We start from the raw sequence: 21,287 nt of genomic DNA, 5'->3' as shown, positions 1-21,287 counted from the left end.
GATGTGTGCTATATGATCAGATGACTGCGGCACGAAGAAGGTCGCGGGGTCTGGTGATGTTCCTAGAGCTTTGGACAGATGATTGTCGCGTGCGTCACTAGAAAAGGTGCTGCCATAGATGATTGATTGGATGGCAGTGGAAGTGCTGATAGAAAGATAGAGGATGCGCGATTAGTTGAGGTGTATTTGTGAATGTCGGAATGCTTCTACACAGGTGCAGTTTGTTGTAACCAAAAGGGAACCAGACACTGAGATGGAAGGTACAGGTGCATACCACTTCGGTGGATGAACTTCGGCATCTACCTTTGCTAATGGTCTGAGCCAGCATCACTTTACAGAGCAAACCCGACCAACCATCGTCCCATAGAACTGTAGTTGTTGGTGCTAGTTTGACCTTGCGATAGACTACTGCTCCTCGTTACATATGTAGACATCACAAGAAAGAGCAACACCATTTGCATACACCACACAAAGAGTGTAGTAGCACTTTGAGTCGAGGTGAAGTGCAAAAAGCTAATCTCTCCCGCCTAGGCTTGAACTAGGAACCTCTCGATTGCTGGAAAGACACTTACGTCTTTCGCTAACAGTCGAACGCGCTAGCCAATTGCGCCACGGAAGATGCTAAGATGAGAAAAGTAATTATATAGCTGTATATATCTCTTGGATTTCTTACTCCATCGTGTTGTCACATGAGTTACATCTGCTTACTTCACTCTGCAAATACTATCACTTGGATCACAACAGCCTAACAAAAGAATCAATATTATACAAGGCTATCGTATGGAAAAGAAGCGCAAGCCGTTTACCCATACACTGGACGCAGTTATAGTGTGTCGATTCAAAACATCAGACACTGTAGTCTCCGATTTCCTCCTCCATATCAACACCGACTAGTCCCCTGAGCTCCATCATCGCGACGTCAGCGAGCTCGAGATACCTCGACGGATCGAAACGTTCTTTGACCCATCCACTCGCCTTCCTTCTCCGTATGCGATCTCTCATCTCAGCCTTTTCCGCTTGAGGATCCTTGAAGGACCAGAAGCTCCTGCTGGACGGAAGCCTGGTATTTGCAGGAGCAGGACCTCCAAGTGCCATTTGTGCGCGACGCTGGGCCCGCTCAGCCTGTGCTGCGACTGTCTCTGTCTTGAGTCGCTGGACTTCGGTCTTGTATTCATGCAGCTGGACCTTGAAAGCTGCAAGGTGCTGAGTGTAGCGTGCTTCTGGAGTGTTGTGTTTAGTCCTCAATGGTGATTCGTACACACCCACGATTCTCTCATTACTGATGGCGTTGTCCAAAGGCAATCCTCCCAACGCCCATTCTCTGCACCTGGAGCTCCGCGTTGGGCTATGACTGCGCTCGTATCGTGGGGTCGGGCCGAGCATCGGACTGATGAAGAGGGATAGGGACGACTTGGCTCGGTCCTCATCATCATCATCATCATCATCATCATCATCATCATCATCATCGTTGAAGGGATCTTTGTCGGCGGGAGATGTGATTGAATTGAAAGCTCCTGACTCCAGTAGCTGTGCACTCGAAATCGGTCTGAATGGCTTCAGCGGAGTTGTGATCGTAGCTCTGTCTGCACGTTTAACAGGATCATCTGCATCGTCCATCGTAGAGGCCGAAGCCTCGGTCACAATTGTCGGATACAAGTTGGGAATAGCAGGCTGGATCATCACAGTGCTTTTGCGCATGTCGGGCTTCCACATAGACCTGTGCGAACGTGTCGGTGTGTCGGGAAGTTCTTCTGCATGTCCGATGTCGAAATGTGCTGACGACCATACAGGCTTGCCGTGTTGCCCTTGGCCAGATTGGGGCTCCGTCAACAGAGGCACTCTTAGAGCCTTCGTAATGGCTTCGATGGCCTCAGCATAGTGGATTTCGGCACTCGCATATGCAGGGATCTTCGTTGTCGAATAATCATGCATGATCTTCCCAAGACTCTCATACGATACGGCAGCGAAGAAGTGAAGATACACATGATGAGCATGTTCGGTCTGGCTCGTGTCAGTCATACCGACCTCGAAGGGAAAGACTGCATGTACTCACGTATTGTCCCGTTCCAAGCAGCTCTTCACTTTGCTGGACGCAGCGTCGGTACTGACGAGCAACGAAGAGTGCTTTGATGTACTGTATTTTGTATTCGAGAGAATTGTACTTCATGTTGAAGATCGGCCTGGTGGTCAGCGAATGGTTGATAGGATGACCCACTTACAAAAGAGTAAACATTAGTCTGATTCTCAGGCATCTGTTTTTCACTGTTCGTAGATCGCTTAGTCGTGTTGGGTCGACACGCATCACAAGGCTGGATGCGGTTTGTGCCTGATGCTGCCTTTGATCCTCGGCGACCAGCTGCGCTCGAATATACCTAGGCGGGTGCATTTTCCATTTCACACACACAAGCAACATGAGCAGTCAGACCTATCTTGTTTCTCATGTTTCAGATCGAAGTGTTCTTCATTCCTGCTTCCGTTGGAAAGCCAATGTTCGCAGAGGACAGGCGATATGCTGCTTCATTGTTTCTCCATCGTTCTCATAGTCGTCCATCGTATGCTTGTGACTTAGATTAGGAGGTAACGTCAATTAGCATATCAGAGTCCTCCTCACAAAGATAATTCGTCAAGGTCAGGTGTGAATTTTGAGCCTTGTATCATTTCGTGGCAATGATGATGGTCCGAGTGAAGTGCAATGAAATTCGGAATCTAGCTCCATTTGAGCTGCTTGCATAAGAAAAACATTGTACTAGAAATCATATTGCCCTTGTTCTGATTCTTTCGATAACGCAAGGATATCGATAAGTGGCTGTATCAGTCATTGAAAGCCCGATCGTTGTCCCTTGCTGCACTTCGCCTGGATACCACGCTATGGTGATAATGACTTGTCCCGTGAAATGTTCCCACAAGTCCGCGCCTCCTGCTCAACGCCCGAGAAAAATGCTACAAATGCTTACTTACTTGCCTCGAACGATAGGTGCTCAGCATCGATCCTCGCACACTGGCGCAAAATGTATGCTGATCCTGGAATCAACTCGTACACCGTATCCATCATCTAGACCGTGCTGTCGTGAAACACAAAATTGACGTCTCTGGGCCTTAGTCGATTCGTGCGCACGAAATCGTCATCGCCAGGTGGACGTTCATTTTTGGAATTACCAGTAAGCATGCTTTGAATGCTAAGACAGACGCTCTCGACATTTTGAACCGGAGACCAGCCCTGAGATGATAGCAAGTCGAGACAGATGATTCCGTTTGAGTATATGTGCGGGTGCATAGGAATGGGTCGAGGAGGCGAGGCCGAGGTTACGAACACTACCTCTGGTGCTTCTATTTGATGAGGGTCAATTTACAGGAGTCCGAGATGAGCTGACATTAGACTCGGAGGGGCAAACCCGCACAGCAAGGTAGAAAGGACTACATCGTCCACAACGAGATGGAAATCGTACCTATAGGATAGCTCTGACTGAATAAAAATTTGAGGCGATATGTCTGATCCTGGTAGATTGGGTTGGCGTCCATGACCTGAATGTCCATGACCCAGGATCGTAGATCATCCGCTGAAACTAATGTGATGCCGGGTGCAAGTTGACCATTGATCTTCCCAAGACACGATGGTTAGTCTTATGCGATTTATGTCCTTGAGTATGGGACTAGAGCACCTTGACAAGTTCCTATGGTGTAATCAGTGGCTTGACTTAATGAACTACGCCCAACCCTATGAATACCTTCTGTAATCTCTTCGTGCTCATCATCTTGACGATCGACGTCGGTACTGTATTGACTGGGCGAGGAATCGTCTCTGGACAGAATTATTATCTAGACGACTTTCATAAAAGTTGCCAAGTGCTGCTGTCGAATATTGCAGTATTTTGGAGACGCTATGACAGTGATCGTTTGGGTCAATATAAGGTAGGAATGAAAGTGAGGTTCCGATCAGTCAGAGCCGCATGAGCCAGACAGGGTCGCGTGTCTGATGATCGGACTTCGGCAGAATCGCCTACTTTGTTGCGGATCAACGTTGTTACACAGCTGAAGTAGATCACAACCCTCAAGACAGAACCAAGTCAGTGCAGCTAAGTTTTGCGTAATGTCGACAGAATCCTCTCGTAGAACAATAATCAGAAATGAGCACCCTAAGGTAAGGTCTTAGGCATCTCTTAGACCGTGTGACAATAATAGACTACTAGGATAGGTAGCCTAGCAGACCTGGCTCGACACCGGCTTGGCATGGCGCTTTGCATGTGGCTAAGGCACACGAGGCACACTACTCGCAGATGTAAGGCAACGTACGGTAGCTTTGCTATGTACAAAAGCCAGGTGTCTTACACTATTTTATACCCGACAGCAGGTTCTTAGGTTAAGTTGCATTTACTCATAATGTGTAAAGCTATGCTATCGTGATCTTGCTATGATCGTAACCGCGTTGCCTCATTCGAATACTGTAAACATGGCATGATTCCTCCATGTCCCTTTACTGCTCTGTCTCGTCACTGCAACCTCCACTCAGTCATGGAAGCAGCTCAACGACCTGTGAGAGGGCGAGTGGCTTCGTCTCCGGCCTACACAACACGTTAGTCAAAGCCGGCTTTGAGATTGTGTGAGAGAGGTGTTTGCTTACGTTTCCCACTGCCTTGCCCATGGGGTTTTGAAGCAGGCCACCAGCGGCGTTTCCAAGGCCACTTCTAATGTCGCTTACTTCCTTTTGGTCCGACGCTGGGATCTTGCTTATCTGGTCTAATATGCACAGTTAGTGGAATTCAGACCTGATCGTTCTGTGGAAACCAACCTTTCATCAGGTATGAAGCCTTGTTCTCTCCCATTGTCTCGAGGGCCTTCTCCTCCATTGCCCGTTTCCAAGCTGGAGGAATGCCGAAGATGTAAAGTGCGCCGACCAGTACGGCTACCACCCCGGCCAGAATGGCGGCGTAGGCTGTTCCTGTGGGCATTTTTGGCAACACGATCGTGGATAAGTTTTTGCAGTTGCTCTATCTCGACCTCACGTTCTCGTTTCTTGGCCTGAATTTCCAAGCGGTGATGTTCCCAAGCCCGTCTCTGTAATCTGATTCTTTCTCGTCGAAGATGGACCCCAGCTCTAATTAGACTGGGGTCTCGGGTAGCAGAGATTGGATCCTTCAACAAAGGCTTGTTTTGAATGACTGATGCTATTAGTCTGCGCTTCCTGGTGAAGCTAGACTGAGAGACTGACGATGTCGATACGCTTCGCTTCGATGAAAAGACTCGTCTTGGTCTGCGATCTGTTCAGACCGAATGTGTACCCTACGGTTCTGAAGGTCGGTGTTCGGAGGAAACACACGTTTTGTAGTGGGAGATGGTTTGGGATATAGGTCAAGCTTATTTCGTCTTTTTGTGAGGGGTGTCGGCTTGAATCGATCAGTGAGTACAGTTAGGGTGGATCCAAGGATATCACGGGCGAAACGATGATCAGAAGCTACTCCTGGGAATGAAGAATAGTTGTAATTATACCCTGTGCCAGCCGCCATGATGCACGAATACCTGTATTTTCGATATCTAATGTACCTACCCCAGTCCCCGTTTAATTCATGGATCGGTACGCAAAGCGGACCTCAATTATGACGTTGATGGCTGCTTCCCTACGCGTCGTCGTGCGTCCCTGGAGAGGGCCAAGACTGACTCGGTGTAGTGCGCATCACAAGATCGCGAGGGTTACGAATGTGTCACAAATTGATAGCACTGGAACGAGCTTAGTGATATATAGCGAAACGCAACACTTTTCAGGAAGGGATCGGACACGGACGAGATTCGGATAGTGTGCCTGAAAGAGACAAGCAAACAGAAAAATGACAAGAAAAATCAGAGAGGCAATATAGAAAACCGTCCGGTTTGGCGGTCTATGAAAATACATGAAACTCAGCTCAGGCACCTGAGACCCCGCCTGATCCCCACTTGTGGCCTAGTCCAGGCGTGAAAGGTGCGTTTAGGCCGAACCCTCAGGACTGCGCCATGCGATGGATGGGTCAACAATATTACCTCTCACCCCCCGTATAGATAGCAAATTATCTTTGGCACCAAAACTACCCTGATACTGTCATTCTTTCCCTCCACTACCAAGTGTAATTTTGGATTGAACCCGAAGCAGTGTGCTGGTGTTTGAGAAAATCGGCGACTTGCAATAAACAAGATAAGCTACCTCAGGTAATATTATCAAAGCTACCAAAGAGGAGGCGCTGCTTGCGCTTTGGAAGCTGCAAACATGAGTTGTAAGTCGCTCTTTCCTTTCCATCAAAATCATTAGACAGTACGGTAGACTTCCACTTCGTATGAATGTCTACGTCGATTGCTATCATAAGGTAGTGATGGTTCCTGTCAGGATGCCACCACAACATCCGCCATCCTGATAACTCCACTTACCTTCAACCTCCCTACTCGCACATATTTGATATTCGCAATCACTTAGATTCTATTGAAGACTAATTTGGCCAACCATCAGTCTCAAATATGCTCAACAAGCTCCATGGGCAACCTGACAGCTATGAGAAAAAGTTTGTCTCCGACCAGGACCAAAATCATGAGATACATTGGACCCCAGCTGATTGAACGCTGTATAGGGCCAAATACAAGTTCGGCAAGACCTTGGGTGCTGGCACCTATGGTATTGTCAGAGAGGCCGACTCGGCCCAAGGCAAGGTTGCCATCAAGATCATCTTGAAGAAGAACGTCAAGGGCAACGAGCAGATGGTATACGATGAGCTGGACATGTTGCAGAGACTCAGACACCCTCACATTGTCAAGTTCTACGACTGGTTTGAGTCAAGGGTAAGCCCTTGGGGCAACGCGGGCATCTCAAGTCGGAGTGGGAAAGCTGACTTGGCGTGTGCAGGACAAATACTACATCGTAACACAGCTAGCAACCGGTGGTGAGCTGTTTGACCGTATCTGCGAGAAGGGCAAGTTCACGGAGAAGGACGCATCCCAGACGATTCGCCAAGTACTGGAAGCCGTGGACTACCTTCACCAAAACGACGTCGTCCATCGCGATCTGAAGCCAGAGAACCTTCTCTACCTCACCAAAGCCGAAGACTCGGCGCTTGTGCTTGCAGACTTCGGTATCGCCAAGCATCTCGACACACCGGACGGAGTGCTGAAGACAATGGCTGGATCATTCGGATATGCTGCTCCTGAGGTCATGCTCAAGAAGGGGCATAGCAAGCCAGTCGATATGTGGTCTCTCGGTGTTATTACCTACACACTACTCTGCGGCTACTCGCCTTTCCGCAGCGAAAACCTACAAGACCTGATCGAGGAGTGCAGGCACGGCCGCGTTATCTTCCACGACCGCTACTGGAAGGAAGTCAGCAAGGAAGCGAAGAGCTTCATCATGACACTCTTGGTCCCTGATCCACACAAGCGCGCAACGAGCGGAGTAAGTGACAAGGCGTATCCACCCTATACTGGACGGTCGCTAACCAAAACATAGGACGCGCTCAAGAATCCATGGCTATCCGGCAAGGGTGCGACAGATCACGACTTGCTCCCCGAAATCCGCGCATACATGGCCAAGGCACGCCTCAAGCGTGGAATCGAGATGGTCAAACTCGCCAACCGTATCGAGGCGCTCAGAATGCAGGAAGAGGAAGAGGAGGAAGACGCGGCAGAGCACGATGTGCCTGCACACGCAAAGGAGGCAGCCGGAGCTGCTCTTGCTAGTGACAAGCCGCTCGAGGGTGGTCTGAAGGTACCCGAGGAGAGTCCAGAGGTGACGAGGAAGCGCAGTCTGAGCAAATTGGCCAAGAGCGCAATTTTCAGAGAAGTTGTGCTGGCCAAGACTCGCGAGCTCAAGGCCGAGCAAGAGGCCGAAAAGGTCAGGAACTCAGGACTCTCTGGAGGATCGGAGGACAAGAAGTAGGTGACAGAGAATTGCGGATGGTATCAGAGAGCGAGTATGGTCCTTGCGAATTAGCGTGGGTATATGGTTTATGGGCGTATGGGTCGGTCATTGATCGGGTTGCGAGCCTAGATTCTACATCAAGCTTATAAAGAGTCCTGCCAGCATGACGATTATACCTCTGATCGTATCAAAAGGAGACCGCCTTTATCTATAGAGTTACAGACTGTAACGAAGCGGATCCGTCTTTACCATTGTAAATAAGGTACCAATCCGATATTGAGCACGTGATGCCAAGTCTGTCACGCGCTCGGACCATGTACACCGTGTTGAAGGTCCGCCGCTTGTATGCGGCCAGGGACGCGCCTATGGCAAGGTATACAGGCCTGTTGGACGGAATTATTTATCGATCCGATTTATATGCTGAAAGCTAGTGAGACACTAGAGCCCTGGAAATTCACGACTATACATGCGACATAGTGTAATACTGCACAAAGAGAGGACACCAAGGATGGATCGCAACAGAAAGCGCAAGTCTGCGCCCGGCGCATCACCCGAATTCGAGGGTAGCGCAGCCAAGAGAGCAAAGTTTGTACCGGTAAGTGGAAAGGTCGCGATATTATGGTCGCTGGTGTCGGTTGGCGAGAGGAGCAGCGGAGTCCGGTGGTGATTGAGGCAGCTTTGTTGTTGATGTCGCGACGCGCTGCGTCGAGCGGGAAGGAGTTGTTGGAGAAATAGGAAGACGCTGGGAAGACGCGAAGGGGATCCGCGACGCCAACGATGTCGAGCATGGGCAGTCGGCGGCGCGGGTTGATTCTCTATGCAATACTCCAACATCTCCAACATGTCATGAGCGAACTCGCCATATCCTGCAAACAAAGAAACTCCGGCGAAAGATGCGTGGACCTGTTCAAGCAATTGGCTGACATGGCGCAAAACAGCAGGACGACCCCGAGGCGACGACTCGAAATGGTCTTCAATTCATCGACCAGATTAAGGTCGCAAAGGATAAGACGTCAGACACCCTCCCCGCTTTGTGCTCGTAGCGCTCTGCCATTGCATGACTTGGATATCGCCTTATACCACCGAGCTTATCAGATCTCCATGACCGCGCACATCTACTGACATATAAGAGCCACAGTGGACGAGTGATCTCTGACCTCTTCCTTGACCTTCCCGACAAGGTATTAACACACTTCTTACTCTCAATGGTCACTGCAATGCGCTGACATGTACAATCAGGACGAGCTGCCAGACTATTATGTCTCGATCAAATTGCCCATTTCACTCGGGACTGTTGAGGTAGGGATTTGCATAATGATGGACTATTCCACAAGAAACGCAAGTCGTACTTACTTGAATGCATCAGGCCAAACTGAATCAGCATGGATATCCCAACATGACACAGCTCGAGAGCGACCTCAAGCGGATGGTCGCAAATGCAAAGTTCTATAATGAGGTTGGCTCTGTAGTTTATTCCGATGCAGAGCGCATCAGAAAGATGGTCTCCAACTTCATGAGCAAGAACAATCCAGCTTATAAGGACCCTGGCTACGTTGCATTCCCTACGCCTATCCCTGGTGAGAACAGCAGCCCCGCCGAGGCAACAGAAGTTCCTGCCACCCCAAAACCAGCGACTAGAGATTCAAGCGAACAGCCTCGAAAACCAACAGTCACGCTCTCGCTCAAGAATCGCAAGGCTTCGGTCGCCGCCGATAGTCCCAGCGCTGCGACAGAAGAGGCGGTCACTGCCACACCTGCCCCGCCTGGTGATTTCACCGGCATGACTTTCCAGCAAGCACAGGAACAGATTGTCAGTGAGATGATCTCGCACACTGTGGACAAGTAAGCTTCACACTCCTATTGGGTATCGACTTGCGTCAGAACTGACGTGATCTATAGCGTACAAGTCTTCTCCCCATTTGTGAACCTGCCATCGCGCTCTTTGACAGACTATTATCAGGTCATCAAGAAGCCTGTCTCGCTGTCTGCGATCAAGAAACGCAGTAGGGGCCAACATGGCCGCGAGAAGCCTACCGGCGTTTCTGATTACAAAAATTGGGATGCATTCGAGAACGAATTCGCGCATATCTGGACTAATGCTAGGACATACAACGAGGATGGTAGCGACATGTTCATTCTCGCCAACGACTTTGAAAAATTGTTCAAGGAGAGACTAGCCTTGGCTAAAGAACAAATCAAGGTCGAGACTCCTCAGCAGCCCAAGATCACCCTCAAAGGCAGACCGAAAGCGGTGTTGCATCTGGGTTCGAAGGGCTCGCCTGCCCCAGCTGCTGCTGCTGCTGCTACTCCCGGTGTCACAGTCGACAATGACGCCCTTGCACGACAGAAACAAGCGGTTCAGACTGGTATTAATGGTCATCAGACTCCTGTTCCACGAAAGACTAGTATTCCTCCGTCCAGATCCACGTCGCAGGCACCGACCACTGCTGGTGCCGCCTCACCCATGAAGAGGACACTGAGTCGGACTGGACAAGCATCATCGCCTCCTGTGACCGCGACCTCTGTTAAGGCGGAGAAGTCAGCTATTCCCTCACCATCTCCATCCGTTGCACGCCCGCAAAGCACCGCTCCTGAGGTGAAGGCACCTTCTCAACCACCTACATCCATGGCACCGCCAGCACCGCGTGTACCAAGCGCCAGTCCGCGCCCGCCGACCGCGCAAACGCCTCACAAGGCCCCTCAGATACCCACTTATCTGCCTGCGCCGACTACATTCATCGACAATTTCACTCGCACCAAGCCAGTCGCCGACGCCTTGCTTCCAGGCCTGACAATCACGAGTCACCCTCAATTGAATGTGCCGAAACGATACAAGCTCGATATCACGCCCTCACCCACCTTCACACAGCAATCCCTCACTATCATGCTCCCAGCTACATACTTTTCTCTCCAGATCGTGCCGACTGTATCCCAACAGCTACTTCAGAGTCGACAGTATAAGCTTTTCGTCACTGTCAACGGTGTCCGCTTGATGGCGACGAGCCGTCCTTTTCTGAATGGCGATATCAACGGCAGCGCGCCCAAGCAGGTGTATGATGCATCGCTTCTCCACGGTGTCAACCGCATTGAGGTCGAGATTGTGGCTGCCGGAACTGCCAAGGGAGGTGCAACTGGCTCTACTCCACTCGAGACCGAGAAGACGATTGTCTTTGCTCATCTGCTCCGCCAGTAATCCAAAGCAACGGTCCCAACCGACGCATATTTCGTGTCAACTTTTCTTTTCTTCATGGACGGTTCCTCCAGTATACCTCATACTGTAGATGGAACACCGTCATTATTTGTATTGATTTCTACTTCTTTCGGGTCTTTTCTGATACTCCACACTCATGGTTCTCTATTTTCTAGCATGGCGTGGGGTTTTTTCTATGGAAGGAAAGAAAGCAGTCGCGGCAGCCGGGCGTGCAATGGATGCTTTCGTATCAGGACGTATAACTGGCTTCGGTCAGGTAACAGGATGTGGCAAAGCAAACAAAGACGGGTGGCGATTAAGCCTGGCTACGAGCCTCTTTGGTCGGTTTATGAGATATCACGATCGGAAGTGGTCAAGTCGCCAGAGTTACACTTCGATTCGACTTGTGGACTCATGAATAAAAGCAATCCTCCAATCAAATCATTACTCACTACATTTTTCTTCCGTGTGACTATGTCTCTGCTCCCTGATGGACCGTCGTAAGATACCATTGTTTCCTTTTTGCGTATGCTTAGTCGTTTCCGCAAGAAGGTGCTCTATCAGACATACCAAACCACTGCACGGACACCGTGTTTTAAAGCAGCTAGTTGCCCCTACCATATGATATTCCTACATCGGACACTCCAAGCACGCAACAACAGGACAAGCAGCTGTCAGGCTGGATATCATGCCTTATTTGACACGAGGTATACAATGAGAGATGTTCGGATATCTGTAGGACAACTCTGATTATGCACCAGGACCATCTGGAATAAAGGGGAGATCGAGGCCAGGTTAGGGGGCGGTATTGGACAGGGTCGCCCTCGATCGTGAGAGATTGGACTCGGAGATGCTATAGATTTTAGCGTGATGATGAGAAAAGGGAAAAGTACAGTACAAGTCATCGAAAAAAGCGACTGGGAAGGGTTCATTCTAGATTATGATTGGGTGATGATTATTGTTTTTTGTCCTTTTGGGGATGGGTGCATTTCTCTCTATGTAGTAGCTTCCTCTGCTTCCTCTGTAGGGAAGTAGGGATAAGAGTTCCTAGATCCACGGCCCCTACCTGTCGTACAACTTTTTCGAAAGTGAGCGTCTTTGCTAAGAGGCACAACGTCTAGGAAGTCGTGTTATAGCCAATTCCCCGACCAACAGGACAACCCGGCACATTCGCCTGCCACGAAGCCGCCAGCTGGGCATAAGCCGGCAGGTAACTGTTTGTCGTGAAGCTCTGCGGCATGTAATAACTAGTATCGTCCTCGGTGGCGGCGAAGCCATTGTTGTTGAGGACCGCGATGACGGAATCAGCGACATAGTCGAGGAAGATGAGGTCGATGGGTGCGTCGCTGGACAACGTGCCGTTGGAGGGCAGACTGCCGTTTGACTGGAAGAAATCCGGCGAGCTGTAGCGTGGGATGGTGCTGTGAGGGGTGTCGTCGCCGTCGGTGCCGAAGTCGTCGGTTGTTGTGTAGCCGGGTGTTGCAGTGCTGGATTGACGACGCACGATGCGGCCGCCGGGGTAGCTGCGCTTGGTGTGCATGTGGTCGTGAGTCACTGGTGGATCTATACAGGCTTCGACTTGGAGAGATGGGTTAACTTGAGTGAAACCGAAGGACTCAGTGGTCAGGGATCTCTTGGAGGGGTAGTTGCCGCCGTTCAGAGCATCAAGTACTTTCTTCGAGACGGTCAGCACTTGTATTTCCCGTAGAGACAGCCTGGACACTTACTGTGGCCACACCATAAGGCACGTTGGGGATGTATTGGAATCCGTCGGCAAACGGCGAGACAATGAACGAGTCGTCGTAGGTGAATGGGCCTATTTCGATGGATCAATACACTTGCCGAAGATAGATGGATGACTTGTGTGCTTACCTTCAGGGAGGTCAAACCTTACAGACCCTGTGTTCAGAATGATCAATCGAGGGATCTCTGCGCGATCCTCCTTGACGACTGTTGCGGTGAGCGCAGTCTGGAGTAGAGAGAAGATGCTTCCCTCGGAAAGGAATGGTGCACAAGAGATGCACCACGTCTGTGGCGCACATCCATAGAGCGAGGTGAGATTGAGTTCCTTTCTGATCGCTAAGGGAAACTGGTCAGTCGAAAGTGATCACTTCCAGAGGTCTAGTGACTCACCAGTGATGTTCTGTGAAACACTGACACCTTTCTTGATGTCAAACGCTTTTTTCTGGCTACCCGCAGCGTGATACTCGAAAGATAGCCTGTTCCAGTCCAGATAACGACGGGAGTAGGTGAGATTCGAAGCACTCGTAGAAGAGGCAAGACTGGCATAGCCTGTGCTGGTGCCTACCTTTTTGGCTTGTACGGTTGGATTCGGTACGCCACGAGGATTGACTGCACCATGATAATGGCTTGATTGAATGCCGCTCATGGAAAGCCAACCTAGTGTCTCGCAGTATCTGCCTGACTCCAGAGCAGTAGTCTTGTCATCGTAGACAGCAAAATCACGGATGTGGCTGTGACCGCCAAAAATCTGAATAGGAATATCCGGCTTGACAGCTCGAATGGCGTTGAAGACAGTCTACGCAAGTTAGGATCACTTCGATGGCAATATTGTCACAACAAGACTCACTTTGAAAGTGTTTCCGCTGTCAGTTGGACGGACAGGGTTGTGGCCAATCAAAAGAAACAAATCAATTGGCTTCGTGTGGTTCAGAGCATTGAGGAACCAAGACTCCTTCACCATGTCGGCAGCTTTGATCACCTTGGAGGCATTGCTGTTACCAGTAAAGTCGAAGAGTACACCAAAGGCCATAATCCTTAGACCTGAACTGGGTCAGACATTTTCATCTCCGCATGTTTCTTGCTCACATACCGTGTTCCGTGGTGAAATAACGGTGAGTGGCCCCAATGTACTCGTAGGCGCCAGTACTGGGGTTATAGATCTGGACATTGCTCGTGAGGTACCTATCTCCATAGGTCTTAGGGAACTCAGCAAACGTCTCATAGGCAATTTCCGTGACATAAAGTTCATGGTTGCCGATCGTCAAGAGATCATAGTCAATGTTTTGAAAGATTGGGTTGCTCAGAGCGCCATTCACTCCATCAGTGAGCTTTGCAGTGGCATCTGAGAGACCCGCGCCATCGTGAAGATCGCCAGTATCAATCAGAAGCAAGTCGACCTTGAGATCTTTGGCCTTCTTCTTCATGTCCTTGCTGAAGCTCACAAAGTCACCCCAATCGGCACCATAATTTTGTTCCTGCACGATATCAGTATCTTGTTTGTCAATTGGACCCGTGCCATCTGCCCACCTTGAGATGGCCCTCTAGCCAACCTATATAGATCGTCAGTCTGTTGTCTTCGCAAGCTGGCTCCTGACTTACCATGTGTGTCGGTTGTGTGAAGCACATTCAATTGACCCCAAGGCAATGGCCCACGAGGCTGTACAATTGCATTCAGTGCATCAGGTTGCATGCGGCGGACATTTCTTGTCAAGACGACGTCTCTCTCTGGATGTTCACAGCCATCACATGCCAAAACTGGGGCTGCTGACAGCAACGCGCTGGCGGCAACAGCAGTCTGGAGACGCATCTCGTCTTGAAGTATGGTTTGGCTTCCTCAGAAAGCTGCGTATTCCAGACTATATCAAGGTTCGGTGATAGACAGGTGCTCTTATCGGTTCACGCTGCACTGACAGCAACTACTCAAAGACTATCTGATCAATGTTGGGCCGGACGCCGGAGAAGGTCTGGACATGGCCAGTGAGTGGGGAGGATCTGTCTTTTCAATCATGCCTCCGAATTCTTGGATTGATAGTAGATCCATTTCGCCCCTCGACGGACCTCGCCGTAGCAGTTACAGGCTTGGTATCTGGTATCCAGAGATTGACACACGTGCATATGCGAGACGGCGAGATCGGCTGGATTACATTGAAGATGCCTGTTACATGGGGGGAAGTACCTTCCGATAAGAGCCTAGTTCGGAAGTTTGATAGACTGTGCTTTGCATGTTGACCACATCGTTCTCCGTTGGATTTCACATTTCACCCCATTGTTCTGCTTATTCGAGAGCTCTGTTCATTAATATCATCTGCGATATGAGCATTCGCCTTCGCTTGGATTCGAGACGATGACTGCGAGCGCCGATAATTAGTACCGAAGTCGGATTCGGCCGCATTTCAATTGACAACATGCTACCTGCGATTTTATCTCAATCACTGGAATAGAGTATGGACAACCATTCCGTCACCCACCACCTAGGGCCATCTCATTCTATCGGAGCACAAGGTAGAGTAGTGCTAGTCAATAACATCACTCCATCTTCATCATTGCCAACAACGATATTCACCGAGTCAACATCGAGAGCTTGCTATCTCGAGGAAGAATATATCTGGAGAAAGCCAATGGAGCGTCTTTGCTCTCTCACCTCGCCGATATCCACAATATGATCATTGCAGCCTTAATTTGTAATACTTTCACGGACGACTAGCATATTACAGTCGAATAGAGCGAATATGCAGCACTTGATCAATCCATGGCATACCGGCGAATGGTATTCACATCTCATTGTTTCCTTTGAGGGCTATACGAAATGCTTGCTCAGTCCTATCCTGGATCACCTTAGGCGTTGATACCTTTCGAGTCCAGTCCTTGAGACCTCTCGCGCCTGGACATGCTTGCTTGGATCACTTCCTTCACTTGGTAGTGCTGGCGGCTCCATATCGAAGCACGGACCTCGCCTGCTCTTCGCCCATGTTGGTGGAGCATGATCTTTCCACTGCCCTCCCATTCCCCATGAGCTCGGAGTCTAGGCAGGAGCTATGGACGTCATACCCCAGCAAAAGCTCCCTGGACCCCCCATTGAAGCTTGTCAACCAGAACGCGATGGCTCATATCCCCTGACTCGCGCAAAGAGACACCCATTGGTAAGTCCACCCACCATGTTCTCTAAGCCCATGTCGCATGGAAGCCTATGTTCTAGCGTTCATGCTCGCTTTCCAACCAGCGCATGATCGCGTTATGTAGAACACATTACTTCACATGGTATTGCTTGTGGTCGTCTCGTCTCCCGACATAGGAGTCTTCCTATAGGCAGGAATTGTAGGACCTACAGAGGAGGAAGTTAAAGACCAAGGTCGATGACAAAGTGTAGTATCGCGACATGCGTTAGCTGTAAAGGAAGCCACTTTCCAGCGGACATAACCTGCTGAGCAAACAGGGCCTTTCCCCATTCATATGCATCTTGTTAGTTCCTGTGCTGAACCCTCAAGACAAGTAGTAAGTGGCGCTAGCGCCGTCAGTGATTCCGACCGATCTCACTTAGGTGGTCTGGTCACTGGAGTAGTTGCCTCATCTTGCCCTTACTAGCTTCCCTCACACATACCACTTCAATTATCCGAAACAAGATATCTTCCTTCCTACCGCATGATCTAAGTATGCCAGAGGCATTCCTTTCGCGTCGCAAGTTTCGCTTCGATCATTCAAACACCATGCCACGCGATGCTTCCTACGCTGACGGTGTCGACACGATTATCGAGCTCTCTTTCGACCGTCGCATGCTTGCTCACTCCGAGACTCTCAAAGAAGGCAGCGCGTTATTCGAGCGCCTGCTGGCCAAAGAAGGTCCAGTCTTGTCTCCCTATGGCTGCATTAGAGGAAGACGCTATCATTTAGTCTTGCACTTCTGGGATCCACTCACCATAAGAGCAGTAGATCCCGAAATCCGTCGCGTAGACGTCGATAGCAATGGCCAACCTACCACGCGCGTGTGGAACTTGTATGAAGATGAGATTGCCTGCATTGATGCGAAAGTGTACGACGCGATTGAGAAGATCCTTGAGAGCTACTACGGCAAACGCGTCGAGATCGACTGCAGCTCTATTGATGTCGCGATGCAGGAAGCGCTCGAGCTGATGAAATGGGCTGAGTATCTGGGATCTGTTCGTGACAATGATCTGAACCTTGATATCGGTCAATTGATACTAAACGGCTCTCACTAGGTCCACAGCATCGCGAGCTTCATCGAAAGCTCACTTCTCTCCATGGGACAGCCCCTCTATGCCGCCATCGCGGACCAGCCAATCGAATGGCTCGACCTTGCTTATCGTATGAAGTCGAAGAACATTTTCAGAGAAGCCCTGATCCACCTGACGGGCCGCTACAACCACTTCCAGTCGACGCGTATGATCTGCGGCAACAAGTACGGGCTGATGCCGACCAACACCAAGCTCGACGACATCCGTCCCGTGCTTAGGGGCTTCGTCACGAAGAAAGTCACCCAGCTGAGAGACAAGTGTCGTGCCATCGATGAGGCGCTTGTTTCCTTCTATCCTGCTCAGATGCAAAGAGTAAGTGAGAGTGGGCGCGCCGACACGGACGACATCGGACGCCAGAGCTATGCTGGCGACGTGTACTGGTGGCAGGCGCTTTGTATCTTCCGTCAATATCTGGGCCAGAGCCTGGCGGGTGTGAGTGACCATTTCTAATACTTATAAAGAAGACCGTTTTTGTCACGCCGGTCTAGATGTTGAGTCTGAGAGAAAGAGAGGATACTGACTAAGAACGACAGGACCACACACACAAAGCCAGCGACAACGGCTATCAGTTCTACAACGACATCCGTCAAGGCAAAGAGTACCTGACCCGCGACAAAATGGGCGACTTCCACGCAATCTTCCCCATGTCCAACAAGGGAAAGGCAGCTCTGTACAGCAGAGTCGAAGGAACCAGAAACCTGGCCAGGCGTCTTGTCGAGGTATTTTTAACCATCAATCACCCAATCAATCACTTAGTAGCAAATTACTGACAACTTTCTGCACAAAAGCCCCTCTTCGTAAACAACAGCTGCCTAGCCCCAAGCAACAACAAGAAGCACTTCACATGCATCGTAGTGACCAACGAAGACTACCCATGGCTCAACAACGCCGTGGACGAGTGGGCGGCCGTCGACCCCAGCATCGACCCCGACAACGACGACATGTTGACTTTTGGCTCTGTGAGCGCTCAGTTCGGATCAGTCGCTCCTGCCGGGGACTTGACTCGTGACGCTCACAACGATGACGACGGCAAGGGAGACGAGGACATGGCCGCGGACGAGGACTTTGTTGCTGGAAACGGAGACGTCATGGACTTTAAAGTCGAGGGTGGAGAGAGCGATGGTGCTGGTCTCAAGGAGGAGACGGATCTCGACGAGGAGAGTGAGCGTGGTTTCAGACTGGCGCGTCAGCAGGAAGCTGTTGGTCGCGTTCCTGCTGCTCGTGTTGTTCGCCGTCACTGAGGCCGAGGGAGGGAAGGAGCTTACAATGCTGAAAGAGGAAAGTGCATTAAGGCTGCTTCTTCAACCAGCACTTCTTATTACATCATGCTCTGGTCACAGACGACGACAGGGGCCCGTACTTGTAAGATACCTGGTAGACGAGTCACGAGAAACAAATACACGGTGAACAACCAACGCAAGGAAAATCAATCGAAGTTGAAAATGACGTGAGCCTTCTTCTGGCAGACCTCATCGGGTTGTTCTTTTTACGAGTACACTGACGGACAACAACGGCGGGAAGAGTCGACCTGACACAGCGTCTCGTCTTTCCCCCACCAGACTCCTTTATTTCTTCGGTGCTTCACGATTGTGCTCGCGTCATCATCGTCGTCGTCGTCGTCGTCGTCGGACTCTGCAATTTCCACACGCCGACACGAAATTCAGTTCTTCGACTCTTTCGGTGTCGTCGTCGGATGCCTGCCTGCCTGCCTGCCTGCCCACCCAACCCCCTCGCAACTGTGTTCCCTAGCGCGCTCCTGGATATATACAAAAATTTCATGGTACACCTTGGGGGTGTCACGCTCTTGTTGGTTTCGAGTCGAGCAAATGACTTTGGTTGGTCTGTCGAATCTAATCCTCGTAGCCGGCAGGGTTGAGACGGGGGCCCTTGGGGACTAGAGAGATGCGCAAGTCAGTTTTGTGTTTCTATATCAAAGCCGTCGTCGTTCTCCTGCAGTATGATTGCTTGTCCGACCAAGCCCGTGATGGAAGACAACTCACTCGGGTAGGTCAGAGGAATCTGCGGCCTGGGACCGTCGCCGAGTCTTCTCCTGATTGGGGGCACGGTCAGAGCCATGACGGGGCCGACGCTGCCGACGACAATGGACCAGAAGATGGCGGGCTTGTAGCGGGCGGCCCACTTGATGTAGAGCGATGGGGACGACCAGAAGGAGACGGGCGCCATTGTGAGAGAGTGCTGGAGTTTGGGGGAGATGGAGGATGGAGGGTGGAGGATATTATTACCTTTGTCTCGCAGCCGACTCGCCGGCGGATGGAGGTTCGAGGTTCGAGGTTCAGAGGTCGTCAGTCTTGGCACTGTCGGAGTCATGACTCTCGTCGCGGGACCACTTGGATGTGGACATGACTCGCAGAAGCAGCTCCCCTCTCGTACGGTACAATTGGAAGTCTCCAGGACATGTCTTGGCGGACTTACGTCTACGTGGAGCTTCATCCTCGTCTCTCTACAACAAGTGATTGAGATTCCAATTCACAAGCATCTCAAAGATGAAGGCAGTCCTCTCTCTTCTGCTCTTTGCCCTTCTGGGCGTGGTGCAAGCATTGAGCTCGACAGGCAGCCGTCTGCTGGTTGTGCTGGAAGAGGCCGCCGAGAAGAGCAAATACTCCAAGTTCTGGGGGGATCTGGAGGGTGAGTTGTTGTTATATCTCTTTCCCTTCTGAATATTAATTTTGCATTTAATCTGCAGCACGTGGATTCGAGCTCTCCTTCGAGTCTCCCAAGTCCACCACCCTCTCTCTCTTCAAGCATGGCGACCTTGCCTACGACCACCTGATCCTCCTTCCTACCAAGTCCAAGGGTCTCGGTCCCAACCTGACCCCGAACATCCTCGTCGACTACGTCAACAAGAACGGCAACATCCTGCTCGCTCTGTCGGCCGAGCAATCAATTCCTTCTGCTGTTTCCTCTCTCCTACTCGAGCTCGACATTGCCCTGCCGCCTGAGCGCAACGCATTGGTTGTCGACCATTTCAACTACGATGTCAAGAGCGCCGCCGAGAAGCACGACGTTCTCGTCCTCCCGGCCCCCAAGGTGTTGAAGCCCGGTGTCAAGAACTACTTTGCTGTCGATGGTCTTCTTGCCGTCCCTCGCGCTGTCGGTCAGGTCCTTGGCAATGCAAGCCCCTTGCTCGCTCCCATCCTCAAGGCCCCGGCCACCGCCTACACTTACAACCCCAAGGAGGAGTCCGAGTCTCTCGAGCATCTCTTTGCTGTTGGCTCTCAGTTGTCTCTCGTCACCACTTTCCAGGGCCGCAACTCTGCCCGCTTCACCGTTCTTGGTTCTGCAGAGATGCTCGAGGACCAGTGGTTTGATGCCAAGGTCAAGACTCCCGCCGGCGCCGAGGCTGCCACTGCCAACGAGCTGTTCGCCGAGAAGTTGACCGCCTGGACTTTCCAGGAGCTTGGTGTCCTCAAGGTCGGCCGTCTTCAGCACTTCTTGAACGAAGACCTCGGCACTGGCAGAAACCTCACCATCCCCGAGTTCACCCAGACCTACGACGGTCTTTATAGAATCAAGAACAAGGTGGTATGTGATATCTGACGCGATCCTGTGTCATACCCTGTATGCTAACATGATCTCCCAGCATTTCGCGCTTGAGCTCTCCGAGTACGACATGGACCACTTTGTCCCTTACAGCCTCCCTGCAACCGATGCCGTCCAGCTCGAGTTCAGCATGCTCTCGCCCTTCCACCGTCTCACTCTCCAGTCGGACTCGCAGACGGCCAATGCCACCATCTTCAGCACCTCTTTTGTCCTGCCCGACCAGCACGGCATCTTCAACTTCATCGTCAACTACAAGCGTCCCTTCCTGACCAACGTCTACGAGAAGAGGACCGTCACTGTGCGTCACTTTGCCCACGACGAGTGGCCCAGGAGTTATGTCATCAGCGGTGCATACCCTTGGATCACCGGCATCAGTGTCACCGTCACTGGATGGCTTGTCTTTGTCGCTGTGTGGCTTTACAGCGCCCCCGCTCAGGACAAGACCAAGAAGTCTCAATGAGCCATGTCATGTATCTTGTAAAGTTTTTAGATGTATTCGAGAAAAAAGCGTCTTCTGTCGTTTCGATTCCAGTCCCTTGGCCGTTGCATACCTTACCTTGCCTTGCCTTGGTGTGCGCATGGTTGATCCTTGGCACAGGCGGAAGCTTTCCGCAACACTCTCGGTATAGCTGTTGTGGGGATGCCTTATGTCATCGGTGAATAATGTCAACGGCCA

The 21,287-nt window shown here is 50.8% G+C and overlaps 8 protein-coding genes across 9 annotated transcripts; 4 read left to right on the top strand and 4 right to left on the bottom strand.

Annotated features, from left to right (window-relative positions):
• Window positions 1-846: 846 nt before the first annotated feature.
• On the bottom strand, window positions 847-2,167 carry AAFC00_006995 (uncharacterized protein; the record flags this gene model as incomplete). Its single annotated transcript, XM_069347037.1, has 2 exons — window positions 847-2,001; window positions 2,054-2,167. 2 exons carry the CDS (start codon window positions 2,165-2,167, stop codon window positions 847-849), a joined length of 1,269 nt encoding a protein of 422 aa, XP_069199911.1.
• Window positions 2,168-4,520: 2,353 nt separating this feature from the next.
• Window positions 4,521-4,946, bottom strand: AAFC00_006994 (uncharacterized protein; the record flags this gene model as incomplete). Its single annotated transcript, XM_069347036.1, has 3 exons — window positions 4,521-4,559; window positions 4,619-4,734; window positions 4,787-4,946. 3 exons carry the CDS (start codon window positions 4,944-4,946, stop codon window positions 4,521-4,523), a joined length of 315 nt encoding a protein of 104 aa, XP_069199910.1.
• Window positions 4,947-6,232: 1,286 nt separating this feature from the next.
• AAFC00_006993 (uncharacterized protein) lies at window positions 6,233-7,885 on the top strand (the record flags this gene model as incomplete). 2 transcript variants are annotated; one of them, XM_069347035.1, is made up of 5 exons in its annotated part: window positions 6,233-6,239; window positions 6,470-6,521; window positions 6,588-6,795; window positions 6,860-7,402; window positions 7,457-7,885. In XM_069347035.1, the coding sequence occupies 5 exons, from the start codon at window positions 6,233-6,235 to the stop codon at window positions 7,883-7,885; spliced, it is 1,239 nt and encodes a 412-aa protein (XP_069199909.1). The 2 variants fall into 2 exon arrangements, with proteins under 2 accessions (XP_069199909.1, XP_069199908.1); XM_069347034.1 differs by lacking the exon at window positions 6,233-6,239 and having other exon boundaries at window positions 6,478-6,521.
• Window positions 7,886-8,375: 490 nt separating this feature from the next.
• Window positions 8,376-11,060, top strand: AAFC00_006992 (uncharacterized protein; the record flags this gene model as incomplete). Its single annotated transcript, XM_069347033.1, has 6 exons — window positions 8,376-8,462; window positions 8,806-8,879; window positions 9,006-9,048; window positions 9,107-9,166; window positions 9,234-9,709; window positions 9,767-11,060. 6 exons carry the CDS (start codon window positions 8,376-8,378, stop codon window positions 11,058-11,060), a joined length of 2,034 nt encoding a protein of 677 aa, XP_069199907.1.
• A 1,114-nt stretch (window positions 11,061-12,174) lies between these two features.
• On the bottom strand, window positions 12,175-14,607 carry AAFC00_006991 (uncharacterized protein; the record flags this gene model as incomplete). Its single annotated transcript, XM_069347032.1, has 8 exons — window positions 12,175-12,732; window positions 12,785-12,873; window positions 12,930-13,136; window positions 13,191-13,596; window positions 13,648-13,841; window positions 13,891-14,275; window positions 14,328-14,350; window positions 14,400-14,607. The coding sequence occupies 8 exons, from the start codon at window positions 14,605-14,607 to the stop codon at window positions 12,175-12,177; spliced, it is 2,070 nt and encodes a 689-aa protein (XP_069199906.1).
• A 1,897-nt stretch (window positions 14,608-16,504) lies between these two features.
• AAFC00_006990 (uncharacterized protein) lies at window positions 16,505-18,291 on the top strand (the record flags this gene model as incomplete). Its single annotated transcript, XM_069347031.1, has 4 exons — window positions 16,505-16,954; window positions 17,015-17,482; window positions 17,584-17,769; window positions 17,839-18,291. The coding sequence occupies 4 exons, from the start codon at window positions 16,505-16,507 to the stop codon at window positions 18,289-18,291; spliced, it is 1,557 nt and encodes a 518-aa protein (XP_069199905.1).
• A 609-nt stretch (window positions 18,292-18,900) lies between these two features.
• On the bottom strand, window positions 18,901-19,234 carry AAFC00_006989 (uncharacterized protein; the record flags this gene model as incomplete). The annotated part of the gene is made up of 2 exons (XM_069347030.1): window positions 18,901-18,944; window positions 19,051-19,234. 2 exons carry the CDS (start codon window positions 19,232-19,234, stop codon window positions 18,901-18,903), a joined length of 228 nt encoding a protein of 75 aa, XP_069199904.1.
• Window positions 19,235-19,554: 320 nt separating this feature from the next.
• On the top strand, window positions 19,555-21,071 carry AAFC00_006988 (uncharacterized protein; the record flags this gene model as incomplete). Its single annotated transcript, XM_069347029.1, has 3 exons — window positions 19,555-19,696; window positions 19,755-20,593; window positions 20,652-21,071. 3 exons carry the CDS (start codon window positions 19,555-19,557, stop codon window positions 21,069-21,071), a joined length of 1,401 nt encoding a protein of 466 aa, XP_069199903.1.
• Window positions 21,072-21,287: the final 216 nt, after the last annotated feature.

This window comes from Neodothiora populina (genome assembly GCF_041146345.1).
Source record: "Neodothiora populina strain CPC 39397 chromosome Unknown canker_contig_8, whole genome shotgun sequence".
NCBI lineage: Eukaryota > Fungi > Ascomycota > Dothideomycetes > Dothideales > Dothioraceae > Neodothiora > Neodothiora populina.
This window is presented reverse-complemented; position numbering and strand designations above follow the sequence as displayed.